The 13,662-nt window shown below is 40.1% G+C and overlaps 1 protein-coding gene across 2 annotated transcripts in view; it reads right to left on the bottom strand.

The window, feature by feature from the left end:
• Positions 1-7,585: 7,585 nt before the first annotated feature.
• itih5 (inter-alpha-trypsin inhibitor heavy chain 5) overlaps positions 7,586-13,662 on the bottom strand; it is a 62,236-nt gene continuing 56,159 nt past the window's right edge. For both annotated transcript variants that reach the window (XM_043713257.1, XM_043713258.1), the window contains exon 13: positions 7,586-8,253. In XM_043713257.1, the coding sequence (XP_043569192.1) occupies positions 7,946-8,253 (308 nt within the window). In that variant the 3' untranslated portion in view covers positions 7,586-7,945. The remainder of the gene's footprint in view (positions 8,254-13,662) is intronic.

The raw sequence follows: 13,662 nt of genomic DNA, 5'->3' as shown, positions 1-13,662 counted from the left end.
CCTTACCTAACACTATGGGCAATTTAGTATGGCCAATTCACCTGACCTGCACATCTTTGGACTGTGGGAGGAAACCGGAGCACCCGGAGAAAACCCACGCAGACACGGGGAGAACGTGCAAACTCCACACAGTCAGTCGCCTGAGGCGGGAATTGAACCCGGGTCTCTGGCGCTGTGAGGCAGCAGTGCTAACCACTGTGCCACCGTGCCGCCCACCCACCGTGCCGCCCACCCACCGTGCCGCCCACCAGAGTCTAATTTTGACTCTGATCTCCAGCATCCGCAGTCCTCACTTTCGCCTTGGAAAACATTATCTCAGGACTAGCTGGTTGTAGCCCTAAGTAGAAATAACATGAATGAACTATTCAAGAAATCATATTTTTAAAACTGCCATGTAATTTTATACTGTTTAAGAAGAGATTTACTTAATAAATTATATTTTTGTAATAGGCCTCCAATAAACTCATACATTTACCCTTTCTGGTTAATGTCACTGCAAAACTACTTTTAATGTATATTGAGCACTATCTGATGTAAAGCAGAGTGAAATTATTTCATCCATTTTGCACCTGATTCCAGAATGTGGCTGCATTTCTATTACAGCAGTAGAGTTGTTGAAGAGCGAACGCACTTTGAAATTATGGTCATTAAAAACAAAAGAACATATAATTTTCCAGCCTATTTTCAATTTTCAATTCTAATGAGTCAAATCAGACTCGAAAAATGATCATTATTTCTCTGCCCACTGATGTTACATTCCTCTAGCACTTCCTTCTTTAATTTCAGATTTACAATATCTGTAGTGTTTTCCTTTTAGTTCCCTTGAGTTAATCACTGGGAATTGTCAATCTCTACAACTTTTTCACGCAGAGAGTGGTGCCTGTGTGGAATGAGCTGCCAGTGGAAGCGGTGGAGGCTGATACAATTGCAACATTTAAAAGACATCTGAATGGGTATATGAGTAGGAAGGGTTCAGAGAGATATGGGCCAAGTGCTGGCAAATGGGACTGGATCAATTTAGGATTTCTGGTCGGCATGGACAGTTGGACCGAAAGGTTTGTTTCCGTGCTGTACATCTCAATGACTCTACAGAGATTATAAGACTTCATACTATTAGAAAACTGAGTCAAAGCTTCTTATTTTTTTTCTTTATCTTAAAGGATGCATTCACTTGAGTTATTGCAGCACATACCTACCAAATAAATTGATATAAAGGTAAAGATATATATTATTAATTTCTATTGAGGTCATGCTAAAAGGTATGACAGAATATCCAAATAGAGCAGAGGGAATAAAATCTACATTAGTTTTTATATGAAACATCTGAAATAATATTTTACATTTGTCTTTTAATGTTGGCATGAAGTAGGAATTCCACAAGACTAATTATATCACTTATAACAAGAATAGGTTTGATCTCATGTATCAGTGAAAGAGCATTGTCAGAGAAACTGCAAAAAGGGCTAAGATTCACGCTTCACTTTTCTTCTTGCAAACATGTCAATTGTTCTATCACTACCTCCAGCAAGGTAAACCTATTCAGTTTAATTTATTGTTAGGAATAAAACCTCAATGGAACTTAATCAGCTTTACCAAGTCTGCAGTGTACAATGAATCCTCCTCATCCACAAGAGCTTTCGGTCTAAAAAACTACCTCAGGAGACAATATATTTAAAAAGCTACATTTGCCTCGGAAGGCAATCTCTCTTATTAGAGAGACAATTGGTTGTGGTTTTACCTGAGGGTCACCACACCCTCAGGCAAGGGGAGAGATTGAGAAGAAGGCCCTTCATGATAATTTTAACCAGTGGGAGAATTGAACCCCACACTTGACACTGCCGTTCTGCCATCTGAGCTAACCAACCCCTTAAAATATAGCTACAGATAAGTTTTGTTTAAATTAACTTACCTAAGTTAACCAATGTAAGCACATAGAATCCCAGTTTAAGAATGCAAGGATATTGTTATCTGCTTGTGGGTTCTTATGAAATTACACTTGAGATGATAACCTTTTTATGAGTATTTATGGTAAGAAACAATTCTGTATGACATTATAATAATGAGCACGATATCACAGAGTATATGATAATTAAAGGAATATATAACATAACAACTATGTTTTAAATTAATACAAAATCTTCAAATCCACCTAATGAGAAAAACTGAATATTCATGTTGTGATGTATTCAGCAAAAGTAATACACATGGGGAAAACCCGTAAGGTCTTCATTATTCAGTAGCCGACAAAAGTCATTTGGACTCGGCTGTAGATTTTCTGCGCAGTTGTGTGTTCCACTGAAATATACATCCTGCACAAATACAGGATATATGAGCAGGTATCCAAAACTTCTCCCCACTGTGAGATTTGAAAATTGTTGTGACCCCCTCAGTGAGAACTGAAAGCAGGATGCGACTGGAAAAACCTGAGACATCAGACCTCTAAGAAAGAGAAGGAGAGTGTGGAGATAGCAGGTGACCATTTGCTGCCTCTGAGCTCACGACAACAGTGCTTCAAGTTCGTAACCCCTCTTGAGGTTCTGACCCCTACCTTGGGAAGCTTTGCTTTAGGTCAATCCCTGTCTGATGTTGTAGATTAATTCACTAGTGTGTTAAATAAGATATTGGCAGAAAAAACACATATTGAAAGCCTTGATTTCAAGGTTTACAGTTTCAACATTTAAGAAGGAAGGAAATGCTGGTGATATTTGCACAAAGGCAAACCTATTTTTCATTTAAATTATGTGCATACAATTTCCATTTTCTTCTTCTGCTGGATAATTTGTGACAATACTTTCATTGTACACTGGCTTCCAAATACATGTAAACATCTGGAGATCTGAACTCTATTCAACAACTCTTGACTCCTAAGGACAGCATTTCTATTGAGCCTCTGACACTCTGGTCTCCATCATCCAGTCCTATAGAGATCAGCACTTAGTTGTGACAGAATGTTTCTTCAACGATCTTATAGTGGAGAGGAACAACATTTTGGGAAGTCACTATTTTATTGCCTATTCATTCCTCAATACATTTTCTTTTGAAAGGTAAATATTATCTGTTGTGATGGAGCACCATATCCCAAATTTTACAAGTTACAAAACCTGGAACTGTTTTATAGGGACGCAAGTATTTTAACAATGTTTTAGCAGAAAATTCCACAAATTTCAAGGCTGACTTTTCAGAACATTTTGGTTGCAGCTACTTGCAATACTCCCACACTTGGCTGAGACAGTTGCATCAGGAAATTCAGGTTTTGTGAAAAGTTGGCAAAATAGGTTGCCAACTATGACGAAGTGTATTCCTGAAGGCTTCATCACGAGACTTGCTCCAACAGCCAGTCAAAAGCCGGTCCAACACAGACAACGTTTCAGTACACCTCCTTCTTACACTGATCAGAAGTAATAAGACTTATTATTGAACTCAATATTTCTTCACTGTCAGAGTGCATTGGGTTCAGGTGAGAGGGGCAAGATTTAAAAGGGACCTGAGGTACAACTTTTTCACACAGAGGGTCGTGCATGTACGCTATGAGCTGCCAGAGGAGATGGTAGAGCCTGGTACAATTACAACAGTTAAAAAGTACCTGAATGGGTACATGAATAGGAAAGGTTTAGAAGTGAATGTGACAAATACTTGCAAATGGGAATAAATTAGGAAAGGATAATTTTATGTCAGCCAAAGAAACTATGAACAAAAGCCAAAACAAAAAACAGAAATTGCTGGAAAAGCTCAGCAGATCCGCAGCACCTGTGGAAAGAAATCAGAGTTAACATTTTGGGAAACGGGTACCAATAACACAATCCTCCAATTCCACAGAAACAAACCCAAACAAGCAGACATAACGCAACCAAAACCTATAGCCACATTACCTTACATCAAAGGCATATCAGAAGTGACTTCCAGACCATTCAGACCCCTTGACATCATGGTAGCCCACAAACCTACCAACACACTTAAACAGCAACCAATGAACAGATCAATTAGATACTACCAGCAAAACTAATGTCATCTACAAGATACCATGCAAGAACTTTTAAAAAACACTATATCGGACAAACTAGCAAGAAACTTGCTACCAGGGTACACGAATACCAATGGAGGCCAAAAGACATGACCCACTATCACTAGTTTCTATACGTACAGACAAAGAAGGACAACACCTTGACTGGGACATCACACACATCCTAGGAAGGCAAAACAAAGACACACATGAGAATTCTTAGAGGCATGGCACTGTAACCAGAACTCCATCAATAGACACATCGATTTAGATCCTATCTACCTCCCCTTGAGAAAAAAGAACCAGAAATGACATCACCCACCTTAAGAAACCAATACCTACAAATAGAGAGGTGGGACATACCACCAGCACTTCACCAGAGACTCTCACTGATGTTGTTACCTAGTATGGTGCCGAAACATCTGAAAACAAACCTTGAAGCTTAGCGAGCTAACTTACATACTTATCATCAACCTGAGCTCTCAATCTTCTCAAAAATTCAACATATTTTCCTGTGGTAAAATAAAAAGGTTGCATTCAATTTGCTGCCCCAAAATATATAATAAAATTATTGCAAAGCAAAATCTATCCTAACAGGCACAGTCAAAGTGACCAAGGAAGCTTCTCAAGTATATGGTTCCCCAGAGATCACTGGATCACGTTGAGTCTTGGAAGGAGCGGAGAGACTTCATTTTCAACAGCTTCAGAATGTGTTCTCATTGATAGATAAAGGAAGTGGCTAGGGACGACTTAAAATCTCTCTTCCTGATCAAGATGGCAAATGCAGGAAAGGGGTCAAGTCATGCAGAAAATGTACACACTTTGAATTGCTTGCATTAGATAGTCAGAGCTTCACAAAACCCTCATGGCTGTGGCAACTTTTGTTCCTATCATTCATTCAAAGAATGTCGATGTAGCATGTGTGGATTTTTCCTTAGGAAACTGGGATGGGAACCAATTTAATTCAAAGATGCAATGTTTATCTAAGCGAATGAGCATCAAAAAATGCTATTTTTATTCTATTTTTGGTAGTACAAATGGGAGATTATGGGAAGGTGGCTGCCACATGGGAGTACATTATTTGACTCTGTTTGATGAACAAAAATGAACTAATTTAAGTGATGATGCATAAAGGGATGATTCTAATTATTGAATAATGAACAGATTTCACAAGCACATTGTTCCAAGAAAAAAAAATTGAGTTGTAGCTCTTGAGTACAATCCTTGGCACAATCCAATACAAAGAACTGACAAGTATAGATTCAAAACATGTACCTACTGTAAAAGTAAAACAGTAAGATTTGGCCTGAAAGTAGTGCAATAAAGCTTTCAAAAAGCAAAATATTCCTTGACAGTTTAGCCAAAATACCTTAACTATCAATAATGCCAATGTGGCATTCCACCAAGTGTTGGGTTAGACCATTGGGATTTGAACAGCAAGTAGGTGGCATGGTGACTCAGTGGTTAGCACTGCTCCCTGATAGCACCAGGAACCATAGTTCAGTTCCACCCTTGGGTGACTGTGTGAAATTTGTATGTTCTCCCGTGTCTGCGTATGTTGCCTCTGGATGCTCATGTTTCCTTTCACAGTCCAAAGATGTGCAGGTTAGGTGGATTGGCCATGCTAAGATTGTCTATTGTATGCAGGCAAGTGGGTTAACCATGGGAACTTCAGGGATAGGGTGGGTTGCTCTTCAGAGGGGTGGTATGGGCTGAATGGCCTTCTTCCACACTGTCAGGATTTTTTCCTATTCTAACTCACGTGGTTAGTGGGCAGCCTGGATTGCATGCTTTCAATTAAACAAATAAACGAATTAGCTAATTGACAGCCTTTTAAAGGGGCACTGTGGCAAAATCAAAAACCTTCAAAGTGAACTTGTTAATTGTCCACTCACATATCATTTTTGTGGGGTTAGTTGATGCCCTACAGTGCCCATCAGTCATGGAAGGCCTTAAGGATATATTGATGGGCATTGTATATTCACTTTCCAGGGGTAGATGTAACCAGCAAAGAGAGACGAGCAGTCAAATCAAACAAACACTCCCATCCTGCCCCCATCCTTGATTACATTTGCAGATGATAAAATGCAAGTAAAAGGAAAAGTGTATCTAATGCAATCTAATAAAAAGACTGGTCAAGAGTAAGCAGTGCTGAAAAATGAGTTGCTGGAAAAGCGCAGCAGGTCAGGCAGCATCAAAGGAGCAGGAGAGTCGATGTTTCAGGCATAAGCCCTTCTTCAGGAATGAGGAGGGTGTGCCAAGCAGGCTAAGATAAAAGGTAGGGAGGAGGGACTTGGGGGAGTGGCGTTGGGAATGCGATAGGTGGAAGGAGGTTAAGGTGAGGGTGATAGGCCGGAGAGGGGTTGGGGGCGGAGAGATCGGGAAGAAGATTGCAGGTCCAGTAGGCAGTGCTGAGTCCGATGGTTGGGACTGAGAAAAGGTGGGGGGAGGGGAAATGAGGAAGGTGGAGTAAGCAGTACCAACTGAAGTTGCAGATTATGGATGATTCACTTTGCTTGGTTGGAATGTCTAATCTTTAGAGCCAAGAATGTGATGCTGGAAAAGCACAGCAGGTTAGGCAGCATCCGAGGAGCAGGAAAATCGGCGTTTTAGGCAAAAGTCCTGATGAAGGGTTTTTCCAGCACCACACTCTTGTCTCTAATCTCCAGCATCTGCAGTACTCACTTTCGCCTAGTATAATCTTTAGTTTATCCTTTCTATTTCCTGCCAAGGTTTTGTTTGAAATCATGTTTTGGAATTTTCTTTTCTATCTTTTATTATTTTAAATAAAGTCACACCATCATTTCTGCTCAAAAGAAGTCTAAGTTTCTTTCATATTCCTCAATATTCAATTCAATAGCCAGTGGTCACATAGTCCTCAGTTTGGATAATTAAAACTACATTCAAGAACTGCATTTGTTTGATCAGAGAATTCTATGGTTGAACATTCCACTAGCTGTACTTTATTGGTTTATTGTGTATATACAAGCTTCATCAACTTATAATGGCTACATTTCACTAAATTTGTGCAGACCTCCCATCTGAAATCTATTCTCACTTGCTCCTGACCCTCCTAAAAATGGTTTTTCGTAAATGCCATGGAGGCGACACCCAGTGTGTATCTTACATATTCTTTTATTTATAGTCTTGTAGGGCAGCGAACTGTATGTTATAACTTAGAGACTCAGGAATTTACTTTAAAGATTTTAGCAGATTGATATTTACTGTGTCTCTGTGACTTTTTCCTGTTCTAGTCTTTATGGGTACATTTAAAACAACTGGCTTAATGCCCTCTGTTAAAGCTGCAACTGGAAAAATTTATATTTATATGCTTAGAGGTCTGCCCCTAATACCTCCAAATCTAATTGCCGAGCATGCATTCTTACTGCAAACCCATGCAGAAGTCTCATTGATCTTTCGTTTTAAGGCCACTTGTCTGTTAGTTCATTTTGGAAATCCAGTTGGAAGAGCAGTCGGACTGAACAAGGAAGTCTTGTTTGAAAAATATCACTGAAGATAATATCTGATCTAGCCCAGCTTCGCTCTAATTGACAGTGAAGGTGGAGAAGTAGACATGATAATGGGTGGGTTTAAACATGTAAAGCCTTTTATTTTTATTGTTTCATTGGGGACCAACTATTTTTGCCAAAAGCTGCAACACCAACTTATTTGAGGCTGGCCCCTGGAGACAAACTGTTTGCTCATTTGCAAAAACAAAGTAATCATTGGACAGTGATTTCAAAAATCTTGGATACAAACTGAGCTCTCAATGTTTCCAATCTACGGAAATCTCAGGAGAACATCTGCAATGGAATCTTACAAAGTATGTGGTTACCAGGGAAACAAAGCATGACATTTGTAACAGTGCAAAAGCCAACTAAATATTGCTTTATAACAAAAAGTGGTGAGAAATGAACATGATATTCTGCTCCAGCCATTTACGCGCTAATGTTCATTTGCACTCCTTGTTGTCTGAAAGAGATGTGACACAAGATAGTCTTTATATGATCCATCAATCAGATTGACGGCATTATTCTTTGCAAACCAGCAGTTGACCTGATGTTGCCCATTGTAAATCCTTCTTTGCTTTTTCACCACAGGCACGAGGCGGTCTTTAATATGTAACACAATTGCTGACCCCTTGGACACCTCGCTTCCTTCTCTCCAGGCTTCTGTCTGATTGCGATGTCTTGCTGGTCTAGTTGTATTGGTTGTTGTTTCTGTGATTTGCACAGCACTGTACAAGAACTGACCTGCAGGAGAAATATTGATAGAATAATGTCTGGTCCTGGAAAGAAATATGGAACAGTGCACAGAATTTAACCCATTAAAGATGTCAATTCGACTGAGGATGGGGCATCAGCGTTTCATCATTAAAAAAATGACAAAAGGTGCAGAATCACCGACAGGTTTTGAAAGAGAATGAGAATTATAACATTCTTCATGCAATGCTCTCTCTTCTTTCTTGATCATGTTGATTCTGTAGTGGTGAAGTCTCTAAGGGTGCCTATCTCTCCTCGCGTGCCTCACTCAATTGGCAATGCTTCATATGTGATCCCACATGTTGACATCAATGAGTGTCAGTCTCCTGTGTTCATAGGTCAGTGGTGGGGACACATTTTAGCATAAACCAATACTGATCATGCCTAATGCCTTTCAAATATTTTTTAAGCAAAGGCCACTCGGTAACAGGAACACTTTTAAGAGTGTTGTATAAATGCCCTACCTCAAACTTTATCCCATTCTATTTCAAATGGAATAAACATTTTGGGAAGAACAGTCAATTTCCTTTAGATTAGATTCCCTACAGTGTGGAAACAGGCCCTTTGGCCCAACAAGTCCACACCTACCCTCCGAAGATGGTCTTAACCCACCCCCTCTGACTAACGCACCTAGCATTATGGACAATTTAGCACGGCCAATTCACCTGACTGGCACATCTTTGGACTGTGGGAGGAAACCGAGCACCCGGAGGAAACCCATGCAGACATGGGGAGAATGTGCAAACTCCACAAAGTCAGTTGCCTGAGGCTGGAATCGAACCTTGGACCCTGGTGCTGTAAGGCAGCAGTGCTAACCACTGAGCCACTGTGCCACCCTAAATAATGTCTGAGTTACTTCTTATTATGGATCAGAATATGATAAATATATTGTTGCACATTAAATATTTAGCATATTTTTTGGGAAAACAAATTGTACTTTTTTTTGTCTGCAACTTCAGGTTAAAGTCTAGATTAGTCACTGATTTCTTCCATCTCAGACCATCAAGGCTGTAGATACAGGGTCCAGTGAAATTTTCAAGCCTCAGATCATGGATATTTGTTGGGACAATATCAAAAGCAATGCGTCAACAATAGATGAATAGGTAAAGGTACAGGTCTGCCACCATTCTAATGTTAGAAGGATTTTTGAGGGGCTGCACCTATATTTCTTATTGGCTCAAGATGAAAAGGTGAAAGATTTTATCCCTGATTTGAACACCTAAATGAAACATATTAGGTGGACAACTTAAGGGAAAGAGAGAGAAAAATGTCCCTTGGCTGGGCACTGTAAACCACAAAGTCACAGTCTCAGAATAACTTGTCTGACATTCAGGAATGAGATGAGGTGAAATTTCTTCACTCAGAGCTGGAATCTTTGGAATTCTCCAATCCCGAGAGCTGTGGATATTCAGGCATTGAGAATATTTACAACTGATGTCAATAGATTTTTTAGGTGCTGAAGGACTAATGAGATTGTACAGGAAAGTTGGAGGTGAGTTGGAATTCCAGCACGTTAAATGGCAAAGCAGCCCTGATGGGCTGAATGGTCTACTCCAGATCCTTTTTCTTCAGCTCTTATGCAGTCACATTGAATGGGTAAGGAGTGAGACAATGCCAAATGCCCAACCTCACCAGCGTGAGTTTCAGGAAATTTTGACTCTCGCTTATTATCTGCTATCGGCATTTGTGAGAAGTATATTCCCCACCTAGCAGCAACTGAAGAACTACCATGATGAAAATAACAATATTTACCTGTATTCCAAGGACTCATAGAATCATAGAGATGTACAGTATGGAAACAGATCCTTCGGTCCAACCCATCCATGCCAATCAGATATCCCAACCCAATCTAGTCCCACCTGCCAGTACCCGGCCCATATCCCTCCAAACCCTTCCTATTCATATACCCATCCAAATGCCTCTTAAATGTTGCAATTGTACCAGCCTCCACCACTTCCTCTGGCAGCTCATTTCATATACATACCACCCTCTGCGTGAAAAAGTTGCCCCTTAGGTCCCTTTTATATCTTTTCTGCCCGCCTGAGGTTTAGAATTGAAGCAGATTGAGATGTGATAGATAGATCTTCCCTCTGTTTACTGTCCCCAAGAAGGAAGTGCTCGTCACTAACACTCGATGAAAGCCATGATGTGGAGGTGCCAGTGTTGGACTGGGATGGACAAAGTTAAAAGTCACACAACACCAGGTTATATTCCAACAGGTTTATTTGGAAGTACTTCCAAGTAACCTGGTGTTTTGTGACTTTTAAATTTGATAAAAGGATTAATGTCTCCATTTTTACCCCAAATTTAATTTGTGATTAAAGAACAAATGGTGTAATCCTCAGCATTAGCATTAACCTAATGAACCCATAGGGTTTAGAAGCTTTCTTTCATTACTTCTGGCAGCAGTTATTAATGATGTGAAAGTAAACTTAAATGGGGGGGGGGGGGGGGGGTTCTTTCCATTAAATTGTGCTTGTCTTAACAGAAGTCTGCTGTGATTGAATGAGCTAAGGCCTGGAAATATTTAAAAGGTTCAGATTTCGCTCTTGCAGCTTAGTTTTCAACTGACCCCACTGCCTGCGCAGAACTCAATAAAACTTACCCAGTTTTCATTTATTACTGTGTACATAACATATCCTTAACTAGCTATTAGCTTACATGACTCATACAGTCACTCCCCCCGCCCCCACCCTTCGGAATCCTACAGATGTGAAAAGGCCAAATTTCTGCATGCTAGCAAGGACAGCTGTCCGTGGGAATAAAATAAAGCACTGAGTCTGTTAGTGCTCTAATGAAATACCACTCAATATTATCTTCAATTCCACGTGTTTACAAAGTTAAGGCACAAATGAAGGTGAGAAAAAGCAAGCCGTCAGGATTAATGTGTTGTAATAGCCTCTTTTGTGGGACCCACCAAAGCATTTCCTGAGCACCATTCTACACAGATGGCTGATTTCTGTCATCTCTAAAGGAGGAAGCTATAGTCGCATGGTGCAATGAGAAATTCAAAGACCTGAGCTAATGATCCAATAGTACGAGTACACACCCACCACAGCAGCTGAGGGAATGTTGATTAAATAAATCTGAATTGAAGGGCCAGTATCTGAAAAGGTGACCATTAAACTCCAGAGTTGTTTCAAAAACCCATTTTATTTTTTAATGTCCTTGAGTGAAGGAAGTCAGTTATCATTACCTGGACATACGTCTATGTGACTCCAGAACCGTAGCAATATGGTTCACTCTTACTTTCCCTCAGAAATCAGCTGTACTAAGAGGAAAGCTCACTACCACTTTCTTTAAAAAGTTCTTTATTTCATATCATCATATTCGTATCTACTTTTCCTTTGGGAAATAGTCAGGAAGTGTTGGAATGATGAGCTTTTTATTATATTGTTGAGTTGCAACACAAAGGCACTTTCTGAGATCATTGGGTCCTGGAGTAGGACTTGAACTGAAAACCTATAGACCAGAGCTAGGGATGCTATTAACTATATCACAAGCCCTTTCCTCAAGTGAAATGATAGGAAAGCCAACATCCTTAAAACTAATAAAGTGCAAACTACTGAACAATTTCTGTGATTTACCTATAGGTCTGTTGATTATAACTGATATGAGATAGTTTCTTATAGTGATATTTCAGTCCTTGGCCCCTACTGCACTGCCCCACTGTCCTAATGTTTGCTCCAGGAACAGCACCTCATCTTTCAGTGAGACATTTTAACATCTCTGACTCAATACTGAATTCAACGTCAATTTTTTTTAGATCAGATTACCTACAGTGTGGAAACAGGCCATTCCTATTCCTCATTTTGTTTCCTTTCCTTCATTTGGTTTTCATTTCCTCCAATTAATACTATACCTGGGAGGCAGTGGCATATCAGTAATGTCACTGGATTAGCAATCCAGAGTCCCAGGCCAAACCTCTGGGCCATGGGTTTGAATCCTACTGTGGCAGATGGTGAAATATAAATTCAATTAAAATCTGGAACTGAAGAGCTGGTCTGATGACAGCCATGTAATTGCTGTAGATCGTTACAAAAGCCCATCTGGTTCTCGGCAAAATAAATCTATTGGTTCATATGTGACTGCAGACTCACTTAATGTGGTTGACTTCCCTCTTGGGAGTTCTAGTCCAGGATTCTCTCAAGGTAAACTTACAGATTGAGTCAGTAATTAAGAACACAAATGCAATGATGGCATTTATTTTGACAGGACTTGAATATAAAACCAGGAATGTATTTTTGGGGTTTTATAAGGCTCTGGTTAGGCCACATTTGGAGTATTATGTGCAGTTTTGGGCCCCATATCTCCAGAAGGATATACTGGTCCTGGAGTGTGTTTAGAGGGGATTCACGTGAAAGGTCCCAGAAATAACATACGAGGATAACATACGAGGAATATTTGAGGACTCTGGGCCTATACTCGATGGAGTTTAGAAGGATGAGGGGGCATCAAATTGAAACATCCAGAATACTGAAAGGCCTGGACAGAGTGGATGTTGGGAAGATATTTCTATTGGTAGGAGAGACTAGGACCTGAGGGTGCAACCTTCGAACGAAGGGAAGACATTTTAGAACATAGAAAAGGAGAAACTTCTTCAGCCAAAGAGTGGTGAATCTATGGAATTCACTGTCACAGAAGGTTGTGGAGGCCAGGTCATTGAGTATATTTAAGACTGAGATAGATAGGTTCTTGATTGTAAAGGGGACCAAAGGTTACGGGGAGAAAGCGGCAGAATGGGGTTGAGAAACATATCAGCCATGATCGAATAGTGGAGCAGCCTCAATGAGCTAAATGACCTAATTTCTTCTCCAATGTCTTATGGTCTTATGATAATTAAGGATGGGTAACAAATGCTGGTCTAGCCAGCAATATCCATGTTATGTGAACAAAAAAGTAAACCTGTTCTTCCTTTGTTTCTTTTCTTGTCCCACCACAATCACTCTGACCCTGGAGGACTACTTACCAGTGATCCAATCTCTTCCATTTCCTAACCAGTCACAAAATTTCCTTTTGTCCTTGTCCCACCCCACTCTTGCTCAAAACCAATTGCAGCTCTCGTAATCCAGCTGCCCAGTTCTGATTAAAGGTAACAGGCTTGAAATGTCAACTCTTACCAATTTTTATAGATGCCTCATAGAAAGCATTCTATCAGGATTTATGATTTGGAGATGCCAGTGATACTCCACAACCATCTGATGAAGGAGCTGTGCTCCAAAAGCTAGTGCTTCCAATTAAACCTGTTGGACTATAACCTGATGTTGTGCGATTTTTAACTTTATCTGGTTTTATTATGGCTTGGTATGGCAATTGCTCTGACAGGGACCATAAGAAACTATAGAGAGTCGTGAACACAGCCCAGTCCATCACACAAACCAACTTTCCATCCTTTGACTC

This window comes from Chiloscyllium plagiosum, chromosome 23 (assembly GCF_004010195.1).
Source record: "Chiloscyllium plagiosum isolate BGI_BamShark_2017 chromosome 23, ASM401019v2, whole genome shotgun sequence".
NCBI classification, from domain to species: Eukaryota; Metazoa; Chordata; class Chondrichthyes; order Orectolobiformes; family Hemiscylliidae; genus Chiloscyllium; species Chiloscyllium plagiosum.
The sequence above is the reverse complement of the archived record's forward strand: the minus strand, read 5'-3'. Positions and strand labels throughout refer to the sequence as shown.